Source organism: Pleurodeles waltl, chromosome 1_2, assembly GCF_031143425.1.
Source record: "Pleurodeles waltl isolate 20211129_DDA chromosome 1_2, aPleWal1.hap1.20221129, whole genome shotgun sequence".
Classification (NCBI taxonomy): domain Eukaryota; kingdom Metazoa; phylum Chordata; class Amphibia; order Caudata; family Salamandridae; genus Pleurodeles; species Pleurodeles waltl.
The window spans coordinates 294,404,735-294,425,107 of NC_090437.1; the positions used below are offsets into that span (position 1 = coordinate 294,404,735).

Consider the following 20,373-nt stretch of genomic DNA (forward strand, 5'->3'; position numbering starts at 1 on the left):
GCCAGGGCTCATAATATAGTATGGTTTGAATACCAGCAATTCCCTTATTTTGCCACCTTTCTGTAGATCTAAATACTGGGCCTGGCAGTAGGGGTAACTAATAGTTCCTGGGTTGCAATGCCCTACTAAAGTGCATTTTTAGGGGGTTTCAACAGCTCTTTATTTTTTCCTCATACTGAGAAAGGTTGGAAATTTGCTCCTGACAAAGGCTGGAGTAAAATTTCTCCCAGGGTTGGGGAAAAAGTGGTGGGAGAGAAAACAAACTTGTAAAAGTTAAACATATCTCCTACGCCGACAACACTCAGCTGATACTCTCCCTCACCAAAGACCCAACCACCGCCAAAATCAACATACAGGAAGGAATGAAAGACGTCGCGGAATGGATGAAGCTCAGCCGCCTAAAGCTGAACTCAGACAAGACGGAGGTCCTCATCCTCAGACAATCCCCTTCCGCCTGGGACGACTCCTGGTGGCCCAAGGCTCTGGGCACCGCACCAACACCCTCAGACGACGCACGCAACCGCAGATTCATCCTGGACCCCCTCCTCACTATGACCAAGCAAGTCAACGCCGTCTCGTCATCACGCTTCAACACCCTACGCACGCTCTGAAAAATCTTCCGATGGATCCCCGCCGAAACCAGAAAGACAGTTACCCATGCTCTCGTCACAAGCCGTCTGGACAACGGAAACACCCTATACGCAGGGACCACCGCAAAGCTACAGAAACATCTCCAACGCATACAGAACGCCTCCGCACGCCTCATCCTCGACATCCCTCGCCACAGCCACATATCCGCCCACCTGAAACACCTGCACTGGCTCCCCGTCAACAAGAGGATCACCTTCAGGCTCCTCACCCACGCACACAAAGCTCTCCACAACATGGGCCCTGAATACCTCAACATCCGCATCTCGTTCTATACGCCCACCCGTCAGCTTCGCTCAGCCAGCCTCACCCTCGTCCCACGTATCCGCAGAACCACCGCAGGAGGAAAATCCATCACCTACCTGGCAGCCAAAGCATGGAACTCCCTCCCCGCACACCTAAGAACTACCCAGGACCATCTCGCCTTCAGGAAGCGCCTCAAGACATGGCTTTCGAGCAGCAGTAACCCACCCCCGTTCCCAGCGCCTTGAGACCCTCTCAGGTGAGTAGCGCACTCTATAAATGCATTTATTGATTGATTTTCACATTGAGCTAATCTACACATGCATGTTTACTTATGCTAAAATGCAGTTCACAAATATTTTCTAGGACTACAGTTTCCTAACCTACTTATGCAAATTCCTGTGAATTAATTAAACCATTAATTCTGCACAAATGCAAGGATATATCATGGGTGCACTTTTATGGCTTTAAGAATTGAGCCCCTTTTTTACGTCTGGTGTTTACCATGACCTAATGTTGTTATTACAGTTCTGTTTCATTATCTATAGACTGACTTCACTGAGTGACCTCATTTTGCTCTTTCACAAGGAGCATATTGGCACACAAAGTAGTTTTATTCAGTGCCCGCAACACTGTTTTTATGTGCGAGAACAAAAAAAAATTTTTTTTCGTCAATGTTAGTTATGATGGTGAGGGTTCCGACAACTCCCACAGCTATAAAGTTGTGCAAAAACCATGTCAAAACAATATATGCACTGACAAAACCACAAGGCAGACCACCAGTATCATGCGATTGCCAATGCTGGTTTATTTTCATGATTTTCATAATCCTGTTGAAACTGGTTACCCTGATTTTCAATTACGAATATTTTGGGGAAATACTAGCATGCATCAACACATTTTACTAGATGATGCTTCATAGAAATGGTACCTAAAATTTCACAGAAGTTTAGCAAAACATGTTATTCTAGTTGCATTTTTTTATGAACTATTTATTTTGAAAGCAAAGAATGATGAATCTTGCTTTCAAAACTCTGCAAACATTGACATCTAGTCAAAGTGCATAATGGGAGCATTAAACATAGCCTCATATTGTTCAACTTTGCAGACACGTGCTTATACATTTTTATACTGGAACCTGTCAGTAGTGAAGTCCGAGGCTTACAACATTTCCTTGGAGCGCTCAGCCTAATAATTAAGGTTTTGCATTAAATAATGAAGTTTAAACAGCATTAACATATGGACTCAAATGTTATCTAGGGACACAAATGTTATCTAGGGACACAAATGTTATCTAGGGACACAAATGTTACAATGCCCTTTCCTGATACTGTAAATTAGCAGCAAAAGGTTTTGTGCTACAGGGGCTTAAGACTACTACTAAGGACAAAACAGACATGAAAACTTCTTGTCCTTGTTCCCAAACAATATATCCAGGGCATCGGGCTATATGAATTCCACACCTCTGACCCTAGGTCAGGGAAACCCTACACGCCTCCGCTAAATGTACCCAGGGAAAGCCATTCGACTTTATACAATAAAGTTAATTCTTTAATAGGCCGAGTTTCCTGACAAATTCAAAAATAGCATTCACTGCCCCTGCAAATTGATGATCCCCCGTGTCAAAAGCTTGTCCCACTTTAGGTTAGTGACCAACATGATTCCAAGCTAATTAAAATTCTGGACCTCAGTAATAGAGATCTCACCAATACTGAACCTACGTGAGCGTGTATTCTTTGGCCCACAAATCATGCTGTATTATTTTGATGGTTAACCTTTGAGTTCCTCCATAAATTCAAGAAAGGAATCAAATAATAACTGTAGCCTGTTGGCAGTGTAGGAAATTAACACCACATCGTTTACATAGAGGAGGATGGACACAGGTCGGCGTTCCACCATGAGAGAATCCTTCCCTCTAGCCACCAACACTTGGTCAAGAGGTTTAATATAGAAAAGAAAAAAGGGAGCTAGTACACATCCCTGTCTGACTCCCCCCCCCCCGTTTAGTCTTAAAACGGGGGCATGCATTCTCCAACTTGGCCATATCGGACTTGTGCAATCGTACCGCTGTGTAGCCGTTTGAGGCGTTCTATCAGGGGGTCTTCAATTCTTGCCTCACTCATCACGTCCCATAACTTGCCCCTATCTACCAGATCTAAAGGACTAGGGAGGTCCATAAATGGCATGCATAGAGAGCCTCCCTTGGGTTTAACATACTTTCCGGTTAGTAAGAGAAAGTTCAGGTACCCACACCTGGGTGGAAGTCATATTGTACTTCTGAGAAATAATTTATTTCCTCCATCCAGTCTCCTAATTTTTTGAGGATCACCATCCCTAAGATCTTAAGAGGAATCCAAAAGGAGACTGGGCGCTAGCATGATGCTGCCTTTTATCACCCTTTTTGAATATGGGGACATTAGTAGATTTCTTCAGAGAACTTGGGATTTCATCTCTGCTTGCAGCACAAAACATGTTTGGAAGTAAAAGGGCCCAAAATGCTGAATTTTACCTAAAACATCTATAGGTACCACATTGGGCCAGATGCCTTACTGGCAGGGCTCTTTGTGCTAGCCAAAGCTATGTCACTTACATCAATGGAAATAGCTAAAAGGTGTGCACCATTCAACGCAGTACAGGATATGTCTAAGGATGGTGGATTAAAAGCCTCATGGTCAAAGATTCTTGAAGAGTGGGATACCCAATTTTCTGAAGGGATCTGACATTCTCTTTTAAAGTACTTCGCTTTGGAGAAGAAACGCTGATTAATAACTTCCCAGAAAACCTTGGACTACATAGATTCTGATGCTGCTTGTAAGTCTTCCTAGGCCCTCCCTCTTATTTCTCTTTTTCTCTCTTCCAAATTTGCCTTATAAATTTTCCTAGTGCATCTAACGACCTCAATATATTACAGGGTAGCATCCTGATAGTTAATTCAAGGTTTTTAGGGCAGTAGAACAGGCATGGTTAAACCATCTATGGGTAGTGGTTTCAGCGTAAGATTTCTTAACAATCATCCTGTTAGATACCATTTTACCGGCGTTATCAAAACTTCCTGTGGCTTGGCTTCATTTGATAGACAACATCACATTTACTTTCTTTTCAATAATCAAATCCTCCAAAAACTATTATGATCCAGAGTTTCCCCATTTAATATGTATCCCCTTGTTTGGACAAAGGTGCAATTTAGAAATGCAGACAGGTTTTTGGGTCTTATTATCAGGACAAGTTAGGCAGACTGAAACTGGATTGTGATCATTGATACTGGACAGCAAGACATTTGAATCCAAGATGAACAAAACAAATAGGAGGTTCATGTACAGATTATGGCAATGTTAAATAGAGGTATAAAGGGATGTCTAGTCAGTCAATGTCTGACAGACCAGAAAGAAGTGTAAAGCGGTTTTCGTGGGTAGGTGGGTCTGAAGACAGTTTAACCAGTTGGGGGCCCTGGCTAGGCTTCATGCTACTAGAAGCTGCTCAAAATGATGGACGATAAAAAAAGCCCAAAGGAAGCATATGTGTTTTGTCCTGATTATTTGCTAAATGGTCTAGGCAATGTAGTAGTGCGCTCACCAGCCAAAAACTTCTAAAGTTCATTACCACACAATCCCCTGTTGGTGTTCTGGGAGCATAACCAAGCCATACTACCCTCTGCACCATGAGAATCTCATCCATCTAATCAGTAGGCCCACCTAATTTCCTTTTGCACCAGTGAGCAACTTTGTATTTTAGACTCTGTTGGTCTTTGTGAGTATACCTGTTAATAGGAAGAATGCATGTGAGAACTATAACATAAGGTGTACACTCAGGTAGTAAAGGCGGGCCAGTAGCCCCCTGTTAGCAGGTTCATGTCTTGTGCTGTCAGGTTACTGGTGATGGTCTGAGGTGATGGCACTTGGTCAACTGATGGCAATATTTTGCTGACTATTTGAACATCTTGCAAGGCTAGGTATGGGCAGGCTGGGATCACTAGGAGTCAGGACTAAATTCGAAGTCACGGAAGAGCTGTTTCTTGGGATGCAGACTCTGAATAGGTCCTAAGAATGTAATGCCGATTTTGGGTATGAGTTATGAATTTTAGTTATACCCCACTGGATTTTTCCATCACTTCGATTACCCTTAGGGGGTGGAGATTTGTGTGTATCTGAATGGGGACTACTTGGACTAACAATGGAAATATCATCTGGGGTTGGGTGGAGTCATGCACAATACAAGGATTTATAGATTGGACAGAAGCTGACAGTTGGTGACCAGCTGAAGGGGCTCTTGGTTGGGTGACATTTTCTGCAGTTAATGGCATTTTGTGAAGATCAACCCACATGTTACCTAGATGAGTTGTTAGATCTTTAGTCAGCTTTTAGACAGCGTCTCTACGAGCTTTAGCTCCGTAGAAATGTCCCCCATGGTGCAAGATAAATATAATGGTATTAACGAGGGATAAAGAGTTTCCTTTGTAACCTGATTTGGGCTGACGGATAAGCTTTTTCTTCCCCATTTTTGTGGATACAGATGAACAGCAGAGCTAATAGAAAAGGTTCTACCCTAAGCTGAAATCTCTGTCCAAAAGCAAAGAGGGGTGGCCGACCCAAGCCTCGTCCGGGTGCAGACGGACCTGAGTTTGACCTGGACACGTCCCACACAGCAGGACTGTGGCTGGAGCTATGAAGCACAGTATGGCAGGCACACACCTCCTAACAGGTGGTCGAGAAGGGCCCAGAAGGGTTGTGGGACATGTAGTCCGTTGCTCCCCCGAGTTGTGAAGTCCCACACAGCAGGCACAAGGACAGTGCTATGTAGCGAGGTGTTGTTGGCCCTGCCTCCTCCAATGCAGTCATAAAGGGTCTAGAAGGGTTGTGGGGCGTGTAATCCCTTGCACCACTAGCTCACATAAAATATGGATAGGCAAAGCAGTGAATGGAGTAAATCTAGTAGAGAAGGATGCACTGTAACATTGTAAAAAAAGGGGTATGCTTGGATGGTGGGTATGAGTGGACAATGACCCCTTACTATTTATAGGCAAAGGACAATAGCCTCTTAACCGAATGGAGAAGAGGGTGAATAACTTTAATGTTACCTGAATAGTGGAGTCATCTTTTACCTCATCTCAATATATGTTGGGGCAAAAATAATACTTCACTTCATGCACTTTCAATTTGGCTTCCCCAGTTGCCTTTAAAATGAGACAGTTTTGCTCAAATAAGAGCAAATAAAGGATGAAACTGTTGACAAACTGCTAATACCTTCGGAGGAACGTGCCCACCATTTACTCTTTCAAGGCTGTAATAGCACGTTAGTGGCTCAGATGGGTGCTTTGTGCTAATTTCTGGATGGATGAGGTAGGCCCCATTTTGTTACTTGGACTTCAAGAAATGCTTTAAAGAAGCACAAGTTATCTACCGCTACCCAAGGCCAAGGAATCCAATGAAAGTGTCTGATGCTCAGATCCATGAGGGTTGCAGAATAACCACTGACTATTCAACTTAAACAAAACATAGGGATATTTATTTTATTTGGATATGTGGTTTGTATCGGACCCAACTAAACAAAAAGTGAACATCCCTGCGATGAGATCAGTGTGGAAATAAGTAAAACCCTTCAGCACAAAGAGGATTCAACAAGTGGTTTTGTTAAATGGAAGTAAACACATCTCTCACTTTCTGGCACTCTTTCCTAACTTGTTAAACTGTTCATTAACAATATGTTCTTTCCACTTGCTTAGCTATGAATATAGATGCATCTTTAATTTTAAGAACTTGTTTGTTTTTAGGGACGAACGCAAAGCACTCCGTCCCGTGTTGTGATCTTTCTTGGGGCTTCAAACCATGCCCATGTCACGTCAGTCTCTTTCATTAGTTCGTGGGCTTGTATTTTAAAATCTGCTTGCTTTCATTAGTGGAAGGCATGCATACGTCATGCCTCTTCCGGTGCTTAGCCCTCCTCAAGCGCACCAACTACTGAAAACATACGAGGCTCCATGTTTTCCATCCGGTTTCTGGACTACTTTCTCTTTATTTAATAGCGCGTCGCTGGACAGTTGTTGAGTTCTTTGCATGACACTGATCCTGTTACATGGGTAATTGCACTTTTGCCTGTTACATATATAACTGCACTTTTGCCGATATGTTTCACTGCGAGTGAACTTTTATTTCCCTTTGTGTGTCTGCTTTGCGCTGATAGCAGCTGTCGGCTCGCTTATGTGAAACTTTTACTTTTCAGTTTATATGGCAAGAAAAGTCCAGTTAATTATGTGAAACTGTTTTATTTTTATTTTTCAACGTATGTGGCAAGAAAAGTCCAGGTAGGAGTTTACAATGCTAATTGCTCTAGCAAACACGAGACCCACTGCATTGCAAATCCTTGTTTTATTTTTGCTTTTTAAAGAGTTTGATGATAATACGAATCTCTGAAAAAGTCTGTTTGGGACCTTAAAATTACAGTTTGAAATGATTACCTATATTTTGTGCAAATCTGTGTTAGTTAATCCTACTTATTATTTCTGCTTAATGCCATTCCTTAAGGCTGTCACTCAATGGAATTTGGTCCATTATGAAAAATATACTAATAAATCAAAAAACGAACCCCACTTTAGGTTTTAAATTTTGTACAATGTCATTTCACTCACCACAAAAATCTAAAAGCGTGAGTCAGGGTATGGGGTTTAGTGAAAACTTCTTTTAAGCCACACCTGGAGTTTTACGTAGTTTTAAAAACTTCATGCAGGGCGCCCTAAAGTCAGACATCAACACTTCCTGGACGATCTTTCCGTTGGTCCCAGGCACATATTAACCATCATTACATCAGTATAAAATGCTGCAGGCTAATACATATTCTGTGAAATCTCACATTTCAACATACTTTAGGAGAGAAAATAATGTATGCAACAGAAGGCAGCGGGCTATATAGCTCCATGCACCTAATCACTATCTCCTTACTATTATTAGAACACTCAAAATAGGAAAAATGTGTGCAAACATTCAAACACCTGCTGCCTAGGTGCAATCCTGCAAGGGGGAATGTAAACAAATCAAATGTTGACAGTGCACCACCCTAAACAAAATTCAAAGAGTCCAATTCATTAATATCAGTTAAATCTTCTCTTCATTCTTCTTATCTTTCTTTAAAATAACCCAGACATCACAATAAAAAGACAGCCAACGCGTTTCGTCCATAAAAAGACTTCTTCCAAGGCCATAAATTCAATGCATATTAAGCAGTTATATTCTTATTCATATTGCGGACAGAACATCCAGTGCATTGCGTATCACAACCCCCCGGATGTCCAAGTACCCAAATGTCATGGTCATTGCGTAACCGGATTAAACAGATGACCAGATATCTTCTGCTTCTAGACGCTAGGGTCGAGTCATCTGTTAATCCGGCTACTCAATGACCAGCCTTCAACATGGTCAACCACCACACGCTACTAGACACACTCAAAAATCAAATGTACGTTGAGGCTATGGTGATGAAATGGTGCACTTCATTCCTCATCGGCAGGTCACAACGAGTAAAAATTGATTATCGTCTCTATACACCGACTATGGTGGATCAAATGGTCTCCCAGGGGTCGATTGTTACCCCAACCCAGACAAACAGCAACTCTGATTTCTTCTTAAGAAGTCGGGGACCTTCTATCACCACTACCCAATGACACACAACTTTATATAAAGGTCTCATCACAAATCGATATTGCACTGCGTGCACCACTCTAAACTCAGTTCACGACTGGATGCCCTCTCATAAACCTATAGCTAAACCCTTTTAAAACTGAATCTTTCCTTACCTCTCCTTTGAAATCAACATCACTGCCACAATCCTGGTTAGACACACACAACGTACTCAACAGTAAACCCCACAATGTTGAGAGTGCCCTGACTCTGAGAGACCTCTAAGTCAAAAGGCAGAACGTACATTCTAAAATAGCCACCATGGCCAAAAACATTTGCTATCAACTACGTTTTCTGTGGGGAATCCGCAATTGCATTCCGAAACAGGATCTTAAATCTCTTGCTCATACACTTGTGATCTCCAGAATATACTACTGTAGATCTCTTTTGACCAGACTCCCTAAAACCATATCCACTTACAAACACAGAAAAAACATTCTACACTGGGCAGCATGGCTCTTCCACGCTCCCATAGAAATGACCAGATTGCCGTCATGCTGAGCACGGAATGTGTGCGCGCAACGGGTGTTGGGCTGGAGTTGTAGGACTCAAACGCAAGTTATTCTGTTCACTGAATAAGGTTAATTACTGAGCCAGAAAGAGTCAGGAGGGAAACTGTGCACACTAGGGACCGACTGTGCAATACACCGAGGATCCCAATACCCCGCCATGGTTGAGAAAACACAAACCGTACTCTGAACCTCAACGGGACCACGACTCAGCGCTGCACATCAGTGAGCACCATGCGTTTCGCATGTGAGTGAGCAACCCACGTACAGCCCCGCGGCCAGCCCCGTGCAATCAGCAAAGTATACTATTACAATTACTGCACCGCACTGCAACGTCGTGTCTGCCCTAAACGTTCAGCCAGCCTCGAGCGTAAGTAAAACACGCCTGCCTGGAGATCTCCCCGCCGCGCCTCCTGCGCTGACCCCACCGCTCCCTTCCTGGGCTCGGCTCTTACTTTGCCCGCGGTGTCCATGCTGCTCTCTGCTGGGTGCCTGCGAGGGACGAAGTGGGCCGAGGTGGGCGGAGAAAGAGACTTGAACTTCGGGGAGGGCAGGGTGCGCGCGCAGCTTTCGACAACAGCGTTACCTGCTGGCCAAAGGAGCGCGCTGCAGCCCCTTCCCCAGACTGCGCTCCCTCTCTCAGAGCTGTATTTTTTGTCTGATAAACTGGTCTCTGTCCCATACTTCTCTGCCAAAGATACCAGTGGTCTTCCGAAACGTTAGGAAGTTTCTCTTGTAGTTTTAAACAGACATGCATTTTAGAATTTCCTAAGGAACCTGGTTTGCACAGAAGGGTTGGTAATGCTTTTGAATTTTAGCCTTGGTGCGCCATCTGCTGACAGCCGTTGGGCTAAAAAGTGAAAACGATTTCATTGTTGTAGAAATGTAGAAACAGCCGTTCAATAGTTTTATTGACGTGTGAAACCAGTCTCTGCCTGCTGGGCCAGACTAGCAAACAAACGTTGCCGTGGCAAAAAGTGACACAAGCCCCTAGCTCTTTCCCCTAGCATTCCATCCATCTAACCATAAACCACATTTCTCTCCCACTCCCCATCTCCTGAAGCCTCTGAGTGTCCTTCCCATCTTCCAGGACCTACTTAATGACAGCTGCTGTGCAACGGCAGTGGCCTTATGTAAGCTACTAGCGCACCAAAGGCACGCCTGCCTGCACCCGTCCGTGCCTGGACTGCACCCAGCACCAGGAGCCCTGGTCCAACCACCGTTCACAACTACACTTCAACTGCCCTCTGCACCCTCGACCCTGGAAGCCACCACAAACACTACCATCGCTCCGCATCACACTCCACAGTAAGACCTTTCACCTGCACCCTTTGCCATTTCACCTACCACGACATGCACGCCCCCATCCTTCTCAGCAACACCCAGGCCACTTGACGCTCAATACCACCTACCCACCACCAGCTCACATGCACACTCCACAACACTCGCTCACTCAGCAAACACGCCACAGAGGATTGGGACCTTATTGACACTCTAGTGCCCAGTATCATCTTCCTAATCAAGGCTTGGCTCAACACTGCATCAGCCCCGACATTGCCAGCGCATACCAGCAGGATACAGAATCACCCACCGCAACTGCATCAACAAGCCAGGCGGAGAAACCTCCATCATCCAGAGAGACTCCATCAGATTCACCACCACCACAGACAACACAATCCCAGCGATGGAAAACCTCAGCTTTACTATCCAAATTGGCAAGAAATCCACCCTTATGGAACCTTCGCATACCCTCCATTGGGAACTTGAACTACCTTCTGCCACCTCATCACTAATTTCGTTGCCTCCCTCACCATCGTCTCGAAGGTGTTCCTGGGCAGCCTCAACTTCCTCCCTGACAACTTAACAGCCCCTAACTCTGCCAACCTACTCGACAGCCTGAACAACATTGGCCTCACCCAACTCATACAAAACCCTGTGTACATCACAGGAGACATGCTTAACCCCATATTCACCTCCAGCAACCGCATCAAATATAGCCACACCACTGAACTCACATGAACAGACAACTCAGTCGTCCACTTCAATATGACAACCACAGTCCCTCCCACAATGCAATCCAGCGCTGCCCGTCACAGCTGTAGCAAGGCCTCAGACACCGAATGGATCAACATAAACCCACCCAAACATCACAACAACATGAATTAGGCTGTCAAATGGTGCTGACATCGTCACCCCAATTGAGAACAATAAACACAGGAGATCCACAAAATAAGCCAGCTCATACACCGAGGAACTCAGAACAGCCAAACACTTCTGCAAGCACCTCGAGAGAAGGAGGCACAGGAAAAAAAAACCTAGCTGACAAAACCCCCTATAAATCAGCACTCAACCTACACAACTGTCAACACATGAAACAAAAAAAGCCCTCCCATTGTGCTTCAAAGTTAAACGGCCAAAGTCATTGAAAAAGCCATAAACCAACAACTTACAATCTACTTGGACACACAATCACCTTCTGGATGATCCTCAGCAACCATAGCACCGAGACAGCCCTGATTGTGGTGACAGGTGACATCTGGGCCCTTCTCGACAATGGAGCTAGCCATCCTTATCCTCCTCAATCTCTCAGCACCCTTCACCGATGTCTCCCACCACAACCTCATTGCCAGACTTCACAACATAGACATGCAATGATTCATCCTTAGATTGATCGCCTCCTACCTAAAAGACAGAACACAAAGAATCCACCTACCACCCTTCACCTTCGAACCCAAACCAGTCATCTGTGGAGTCCCTCAATGCTCATCACTCAGCCCTACCCTCTTCAACATCAACATGCCCCCCCTTGCCAGCCTAGTTGGATCCCACGGACTCAACATTATATCCTATGCTGACAACATGCAACTCATCCTCTCCCTCTATGAAAACTCCACCGCTGCCAGAGACAACATCCACCAATGCATGACCAGCATCACCAACTGGATAAGGAATAACTGCCTCAATTTCAAAACAGACAGGACAGAAGTCTTGATCTTTGACAGCGACAATTCCCCCATGAATATCTCCTGGTTGGCCACAGAACTGGTGCCCACTTCAACCCCAGCTGAGCACACCAGGAATCTTGGTATCGTCCTAGACAGAAACCTCACAATGAGGACCCAAGTCAATGCCGTGTCATCCTCCTGCTTCTCCATCCTTCACGTGTTACGTAAAACTTTCAAGTGGTTTCACAAAAATGCGAGACACACTGTAGGAAGCTGGCCTGGTGTGTGGTGGACACCTATGGTGTTATTACCCTATACCAGGTCCAGATATCCCCTATTAGTGAAGTGTAGGCAGTGTCTAGGAAGCCAGGGCTCTCTATAGGTAGCAGTGGATAAGCAGCCAAGACTTATCTAGGAGACATGCAAAGCTTATGCAATACCACGATAGCCACACAGCACTCTCACACATGAAAGAACGACACAGTGTTACAAAAATAAAGGTACTGTATTAGAGTAACACAAATACTAGAATACTAATAGGCAGTCCCCCAACGTATAATACATTATTATATACACATTAGCAATCAGTAAAAGAGCATAAGAGCAACAAGCATTGGCAAAAGTATTAGAAAATAATGTAGGCCCTAGGAGGACCAAACCATATACTAAGAAAGTGGAATGTGAAATACAGTCCCCCACCCAAGGATGTGGAATCGTTAGAGGGGAGCTGAAGGAATTAGGAACCCCAAGAGGTTGTACCAGGGTGATACACAGCGACCAGGAGAGCAGAGGTAAGTACCTGGTTCCCCCAAAGCCAACAGGAGGACTTAGGAAAAGGATTCTGCAAGACCCAAATCAGACTGGAAGGTGGATTCTGACAGAAGAGGATCTGCAAAGGAAGGGGACCAAGTTTAGTTTGTGATGGAGTGTCCGGGCATGGCAGGATCCACTACCCACCCTTCTGTGTATACAGGACCAGGTCGATGAGGAACGAAGAAGACCAGTGGTGCAACACTGGAGCTGAAGGACGAGTCCCTGAAGTGATGTAGATGGTGTCCCACATCGTCTGTCGGGTTGCAGTTGGTCAGTGGTACAGGACAACCACCAACAAGCCTTGGCAAATGCAGGTGAAGAAAAACCAAAAAGAGTTGCAAGGCTGAAGAGGACCAGCAAGGTCCAGGGGACTCAACGCTTGGAGCGGACTCCGGGGTGACCCTCAGCAGTCAGGAGAGTCATAAGAAGAGGATGTAGCCCACGCAGGCAACTAACTGGCAGCAGGCACGGCAGTCGCAGTGAGGCCCATTCAACATACCTGAAGAGGAGTCCCACGTCGCTGGAGCAGCAGAGAGGAGACTTTGCTTGTCAGGAAGAAGTGCAGGAGGCTGGGGCTATACGGAGCCTGAAGATCCCTTGGAGTAGGAGCAAACAAGTCTTGGTAGCTGCAAGAGTCGCAGTGCACAGGGTACTGTCCTGCAAGGAGAGGCTAGGACTTACCATCTCCAAAGTTGGACAGGTGGCAAAAAGGACCAAGGGGACCACTCCAGACCATGCAGTTTCAGAGGAGAGAAGATCTATACAGCCAGTCGTGGTTGCAGTTGGTGCCTGCAGATGCAGGGGAAGGACTGAACAAGAGACTGAGCAGAGAAACAATGTTGCAAAGCAAAGTCTTCGCTGGGGTTGCAAATTGTCAGTTCCTGGAGGGTTCAGACGTAGTTCCAGTGGCCAGAAGATGAAGTAAGGAGTCCTGGTGGAATCTTGCTCAGTGAATCTGAGGTCCCACCCAAGAGGGAGACTTTAAATAGCCCAGGAAGGGGGATTGGTTACCTAGTAGAATGACCACCTATCAGGAGGGGGCTGTGACATCACCTACCTGACCTGGCCACTCAGATGCTCCCAGGGGCCTCTGCACAGCTTGGATTCAAGATGGCAGAACCAAGTGGCTACCTGGAGGAGCTCTGGGCACCACCCCTGGGATGGTGACGGACAGGGGAGTGGTCACTCCCCTTTCCTTTGTCCAGCTTCGCCCCAGAGCAGAGACCCGGGGTCCCTGGACTGGTTCAAACTGGTTTATGAAGGAGGGCACCAAATGCATCCTTCAAAGCATACCAGTGGCTTGGGGAGGCAAGCACTCCCAAGCCATGTCACACTGATTTCCAAGGGGAGAGAGTGTTGCCTCCCTCTCCCTCAGGAAATCCTTTGTTCTGTCTTCCCTTGTTTGAGCTGGTCATGCGGCAGGAGGGCAGAAACCCATCTGGAACGTGGCAGCAGCACGGGCTGCTTGAAAAGCTCTGGAAGACTGGTAGGAGCAGTACTGGGGGGGTCCTCTAAGGAGCCCCCAGTGTGCATGGAATCATGCAAGCAATACTGGCAACAGTATTCAGGTATGATTCTGACATGTTTGATAGCAAACATACCCAGGTTCTGAGTTACCATTATATAACAGGACACTGTGTTCAGTATGCGGGTAAATTGACTTCCCCGCACCTATGAAGTCGAGTGCAATGGAGCTGGAGTTCCTAGGGTCATCTCTGCTCATGGAGCCCTCACACACAGGGACCTGCACCATGCCGTCTCGGCTAGGAGGGCCTACCATAGGGGTCACTTATAATGACCTGGTGCAGTGACATGTAGTGAAAGGGTGCATGTACTTTTTCACGATGGCTGCAATGGCAGGCCTGCAGACACATTTTGCATGGGCTCCCACGGGTGGCACAATAAATGCTGCAGCCCATGGGGAACCCCTGGTGCCCCAATGCCCTGGTTACCTAAGTACCATATACTAGAGACTTATATGGGGGCACCAGTATGCCAATTATGGGGTGTGCAAAGTCCTAGACAAACACATTTAAAGGGAGAGAACACAATCACTGGGGTCCTGGTTAGCAGGATCCCAATGAAAACAGTCAAAGCATACTGATAGTGGGCAAAAAGTGGTGGTAACCATGCCAAAAAGAGGGTACTTGCCTACATAACACCCCTCCCCCAAAACAAAGAACAATAAGACTAACCTTGGACAGATGAGTCCTTATTGTCTAAGTGTGAATATCTGGAGAGTCCATCTGCATTGGAGTGCTTACTCCCATTATTATTTACCACTGCATGGTCCATTCCATGTGGGGAGATGGCCAACCCTATCAGTTTGGGATTTTCTCCTGTAATATATCTAAAATGCACGCCCTCTGGTTCTTGAGTTGCGGGTTGTGAGCTCAGGTGTATTAGAGGAGGTCAGTATTGCTGTCCTTGTGTATAGTAGGGCAAGGTTGCTGTCCTAAGGGGTGTAGAACAGGGCAAGGTTGCTGTCCTAAAGGCTCGAGAGGAGGACATGATTGCTGTCCTAAGTTTCTGGGGTGGAGCAGAGTTGCTGCCCCAAAGTTCCCATTGGAGGACAGGATGACTGTTCCAAGTTTGCTAAAGTGGGACAGGGTTGCTGTTCTACCCTAGGTTCCTTCCAGAGGGATTTTGTTACCCCTAGGAGCTCAGCTGGTATAACCTTGGGCTCTTGTGGTGTAAGTTCCACCCAGGGAGTGGGTTCCTCCCTTAGAGGAGTGGGATACTCAGTGGGAGTTTGCACAGGGGGTACCTCTGTATCCTGCCTGTCTCTGTTGTCAGGAGGGCCCTGGGCCATTATTCCAGGATCCAGAGATCCTTGCTTTCTTTGTTCTTAAGCCTGTGTTATGGTTAGGGCAAGGAGGTGTTTAGGGTTACCCAGAATGGCTGCACGGGCTTGAAACTCTACTTCAGCCCAGGCTGAGGTGTCTAAGTCTTTACCTAAGAGGCAATATACGGGTAAGTTAGAGGACACTACAACCTTTTTAGGGCCAGTAACCCCACCCGAGCTAAAGTCTACCATAGCTATGGGGAGGCACTGAGTGGAGCTATTCACATCAGTGACTTGGTACTTGTGACCAAGTAGGTGTTGGTCAGGTGACACCAGTTTCTTCGTTACTATGGGGACACTGGCACCTGTGTCCCTGTAGGCCTCAACCTCAACGCCATTTATCAAGGGATGTTGCTTGTACTTATCCATATTAAGGGGACAAGTTCAAGTTTCAAGTGTTTATTTATGATAAGGAACTCTTAACGAGGTCCACATAAAAGTCAAAAGAAAAAAGAATAAATATATACAGAAGCAAACAAATGAATCACCCAACCGACGTTGTACTCCACCAATAAAGTGCATCTTGTTTAAAATCCATATACTAGATTAGAAAGCACTTAGAAAGATTAATAATTGTAAATCAGAACAATTCACTAAAAAAGGCATTTAAGAAATAAGAAAACTTCCCAAACGGCCCCATATCCCTTGCACTACAAAATCCCCACTCACCCCTCACACCACAAACATTGGAGCCAGCATATGAAATACAACATCTTTAACTTCCATATGCTTAAAATAGAGGTAAACAACACTTAAAAAAACACAAACTCTAAAACAAAACAATTAATTGGGAGGATCATACAAGGATTGAAGAAACTCTGGTACAGACAGAATAGAGACCTGGAGACAAATGAGTCTTAACCACTTATGCCAAAATGAAAGACTGCGCAGCAGGCAAGTAGTACATGATTTAAATCTCTGTAGGAAGTTGGCTCTGTATATACTATCTCAAAGTAAGAGATAGTGTGCACAGAATCCAACGGTTCCCCTTAGAGGTAAGATAGTGGCAAAATTAGATAATTCTAATGCTCTATTGTGTGGTAGTGTGGTCGAGCAGTAGGCTCATCAGAGAGTAGTGTTAAGCATTTGTTGTACACACACAGGCAATAAATGAGGAACACACACTCAAAGGCTTAACTCCAGGCCGATAGTTTTTATATAGAAAAATATATTTTCTTAATTCATTTTTAGAACCACAAGTTCAAGATTTGAAGTCAATTCATAAAATGCAAGGTACTCCACACAGGTAACTTAGGAACTTTGAATTAGAGCAATAACATATACAGTTTTTGTTAAAATGGCAATTAACTATTTTAAAAGTAGACGTAGTGCAGAACTCAACAGTTCCTGGGGGAGGTAAGTATTGCTTAGATTGTGAGGTAAGTAAGGCACTTACAAGTCTCAGTTCCTGGGCATAGGCAGCCCACCGTTGGGGGTTCAAGGCAACCCCAAAGTTACCACACCAGCAGCTCAGGGCCGGTCAGATGCAGAGGTCAAAGAGGTGCCCAAAACACATAGGCGCCTATGGACAACAGGGGTGCTTCGGTTCCAGTCTGCCAGCAGGTAAGTACCCGCGTCCTCGGGGGCAGACCAGGAGGGGTTTTATAGAGCACTGGGGGGGGCACAAGTAGGCACATAAAACAAACCCTCAGCGGCACAGTGGTGGCCAGGTGCAGTGTGCAAAGCAGGCGTCGGGTTTTTTGTTTGGAATCAATGGAGGGACCCGTGGGCAATAAATGAGGAACACACGTGGGTTGCTCTAGTGGTGCAGGCAGGGCACAGGGAGGCTTCCTGGGCCAGCCACTACCTGGGCTAGGCAGAGAGTCTCCTGGGGGTCACTCCTGCACTGAGGTTCGGTTGCTTCTGGTCCTGGGGGCTGCGGGTGCAGTGCTTGGTCCAGGCGTCGGGTCCCTTGTTACAGGCAGTCGCGGTCAGGGAGAGCCTCTGGATTCTCTCTGCATGCGTCACTGTTGGGTTCCAGGGTGGTCGTCTCAGGCTACTCACGGGGTCGCAGTTGCCTGGGAGTCCTCCCTGTGGTGTTGGTTCTCTGGATCTCGAGCCAGGGACGTTGGGTGCAGAGTGTGAAGTCTCACGCTGCCGGCGGGAAGAGTGAGTTCTTTGAAAGTTGTCAGAAAGTTGCAAAAATGTTGCTGTAGGTGAACAGTGCTGCTGTGCAGTTTTCTGTGAGTCTGGAGACAGGCCTGTAGAGCTGGGGCCAAAGCAGTTGTCGTCTTCTGTCGTCTCTGCAGGGCTTGCAGGTCAGCAGTCCTTCTTCTTAGTTCAGGTTGCAGGAATCTGATTTCCTGGGTTCTTGGGTGCCCCTAAATGCTAAATTTAGGGGTGTGTTTAGGTCTGGGAGGGCAGTAGCCAATGGCTACCGTCCTGGAGGGTGGCTACACCCTCTTTGTGCCTCCTCCCTGAGTGGAGGGGGGCACATCCCTAATCCTATTGGGGGAATCCTCCAAACTTAAGAATGAGGATTTCTAAAGGCAGGGGTCACCTCAGCTCAGGGTACCTTAGGGGCTGTCCTGACTGGTGGGTGACTCCTTGTTTTTCTAATGATCTCCTCCACCCTTGCTGCCAAAAGTGGGGACAGTACCCGGAGGGGCGGGCATCTCCACTAGCTGGGATTCCCTGTGGCACTGTAACAAAGGGGGTGAGCCTTTGAGGCTGACCGCCAGGTGTTACAGTTCCTGCAAAGGGGTGGGGGGGTCGAGAAGCACCTCCACCCAGTACAGGCTTTTGGTTCCTGGCCACTGAGTGACAAAGGCACTCATGCACATATGTCCTCACCTGTGGTATAGTGCACCCTGCCTTAGGGCTGTAAGGCCTGCTAGAGAGGTGACTTACTATGCCACAGGCAGTGAGAGGTTGGCATGGCACTCTGAGGGGAGTGCCATGTCGACTTAGTCATTTTCTCCCCACCAGCACACACAAGCTGTGAGGCAGTGTGCATGTGCTGAGTGAGGGGTCCCCAGGGTGGCATAAGACATGCTGCAGCCCTTAGAGACCTTCCCTGGCATCAAGGCCCTTGGTACCAGGGGTACCATTTACAAGGGACTTATCTGAGGGCCAGAGCTGTGCCAATTGTGGAAGCAAGGGTACAGTTTAGGGAAAGAACACTGGTGCTGGGGACTGGTTAGCAGGGTTCCAGTACACTTTCAATCATAACTTGGCATCAGCAAAAGGCAAAACGTCAGGGGGTAACCATGCCAAGGAGGCATTTCCTTACTCAACCCCCCTGCCCCAAACGAAAGAGGATGAGACTAACCTTTCCCAAGAGAGTCTTGATTTTCTATGTGGAAGAACCTGGAAAGGCCATCAGCATTGGCATGGCCAGTCCCAGGTCTGTGTTCCACTACAAAGTCCATTCCCTGTAGGGATATGGACCACCTCAAGAGTTTAGAGGTTTCTCCTTTTATTTGCATTAGCCATCTGAGAGGTCTGTGGTCAGTTCGAACTATGAAGTGAGTGCCAAAAAGGAATGGTCTCAACTTCTTCAGGGACCAGACCTCTCAATGGCACTTCAATGCTGATCCCTGGGGAGTAGCCTCCTGCTAATAAGAGCAAAAGGCTGGTCGAGGCCATCATCATTTGTTTGGGACAGGACTGCTCCTATCCCATGTTCAGAGGCATCTGTCTGCACAATGAACTGCTTAGAGTAATCTGGAGGTTTCAAAACTGGTGCTGTACACATTGCTTGCTTCAGGGTGTCAAAGGCCTTTTGACAGTCAACGGTCCAGTTCACTTTCTTGGGCATTTTCTTGGAGGTCATTTCTGTGAGGGGTGCCACTATTGATCCATAACCCTTCACAAACCTCCTGTAGTACCCAGTCAAGCCAAGGAATGCCCTGACATGAGTATGGGTTTTTAGAGCTACGCAGTCCAGAATAGTCTGGATCTTGGGTTGGAGTGGCTGAACTTGGCCTCCACCTACAAGGTGTCCCAAGTAAACCACAGTACCCTGCCCTATCTGACATTTAGATGCCTTGATAGAGAGGCCTGCTGCTTGCAGGGCCTGCAAAACCTTCTTCAGGTGGACCAGGCAATCCTGCCAGTTGGAGCTATAGACTGCAATATCATCAAGATAAGCTGCACTAAAGGACTCCAAGCCAGCAATAACTTGATTCACCAACCTTTGGAAGGTGGCAGGGGCATTCTTTAAGCCAAAGGGCATTACAGTAAACTGGTAGTGCCCATCAGGTGTAGAGAATGCTGTTTTCTCTTATGCTCCAGGTGCCATTTTTATTCGCCAGTACCCTGCTGTTAAGTCAAAGGTACTTAAGTATTTGGCAGCGCCTAATTTGTCTATTCGTTCATCTGCCCTTGGAATGGGGTGAGCATCTGTCTTGGTGACAGAAGTAAGCCCTCTGTAGTCCACACAGAACCTCATCTCTCTCTTGCCATTGTGTGTGTGTGGTTGGGGACCAAGACCACTGGGCTAGCCCAGGGACTGTCAGAGTGCTCAATCACTCCCAACTCCAGCATCTTGATGCTTTCTTTAACTTGGTCAGACTGTGTAAATATTTTGTTTTTGACAGGCATGCTGTCTCCTGTGTCCACATCATGGGTACACAGGTGTATCTGACCAGAGGTTAAAGAAAAGAGCTCTGCAAACTGCTGGAGTACTTGCCTGCAGTCAGCCTGCTGTTGGCCAGAGAGGGTGTCTGAATAGATCACTCCATCTACTGAGCCATATTTCG

General features: G+C 46.5%; 1 protein-coding gene across 1 annotated transcript in view; it reads right to left on the bottom strand.

The window, feature by feature from the left end:
- LOC138299780 (alcohol dehydrogenase class-3) overlaps positions 1-9,666 on the bottom strand; it is an 85,091-nt gene extending 75,425 nt beyond the window's left edge. The window contains exon 1 of the mRNA XM_069238334.1: positions 9,523-9,666. Within this exon, the coding sequence (XP_069094435.1) occupies positions 9,523-9,540 (18 nt within the window). The 5' untranslated portion in view covers positions 9,541-9,666. The remainder of the gene's footprint in view (positions 1-9,522) is intronic.
- Positions 9,667-20,373: the final 10,707 nt, after the last annotated feature.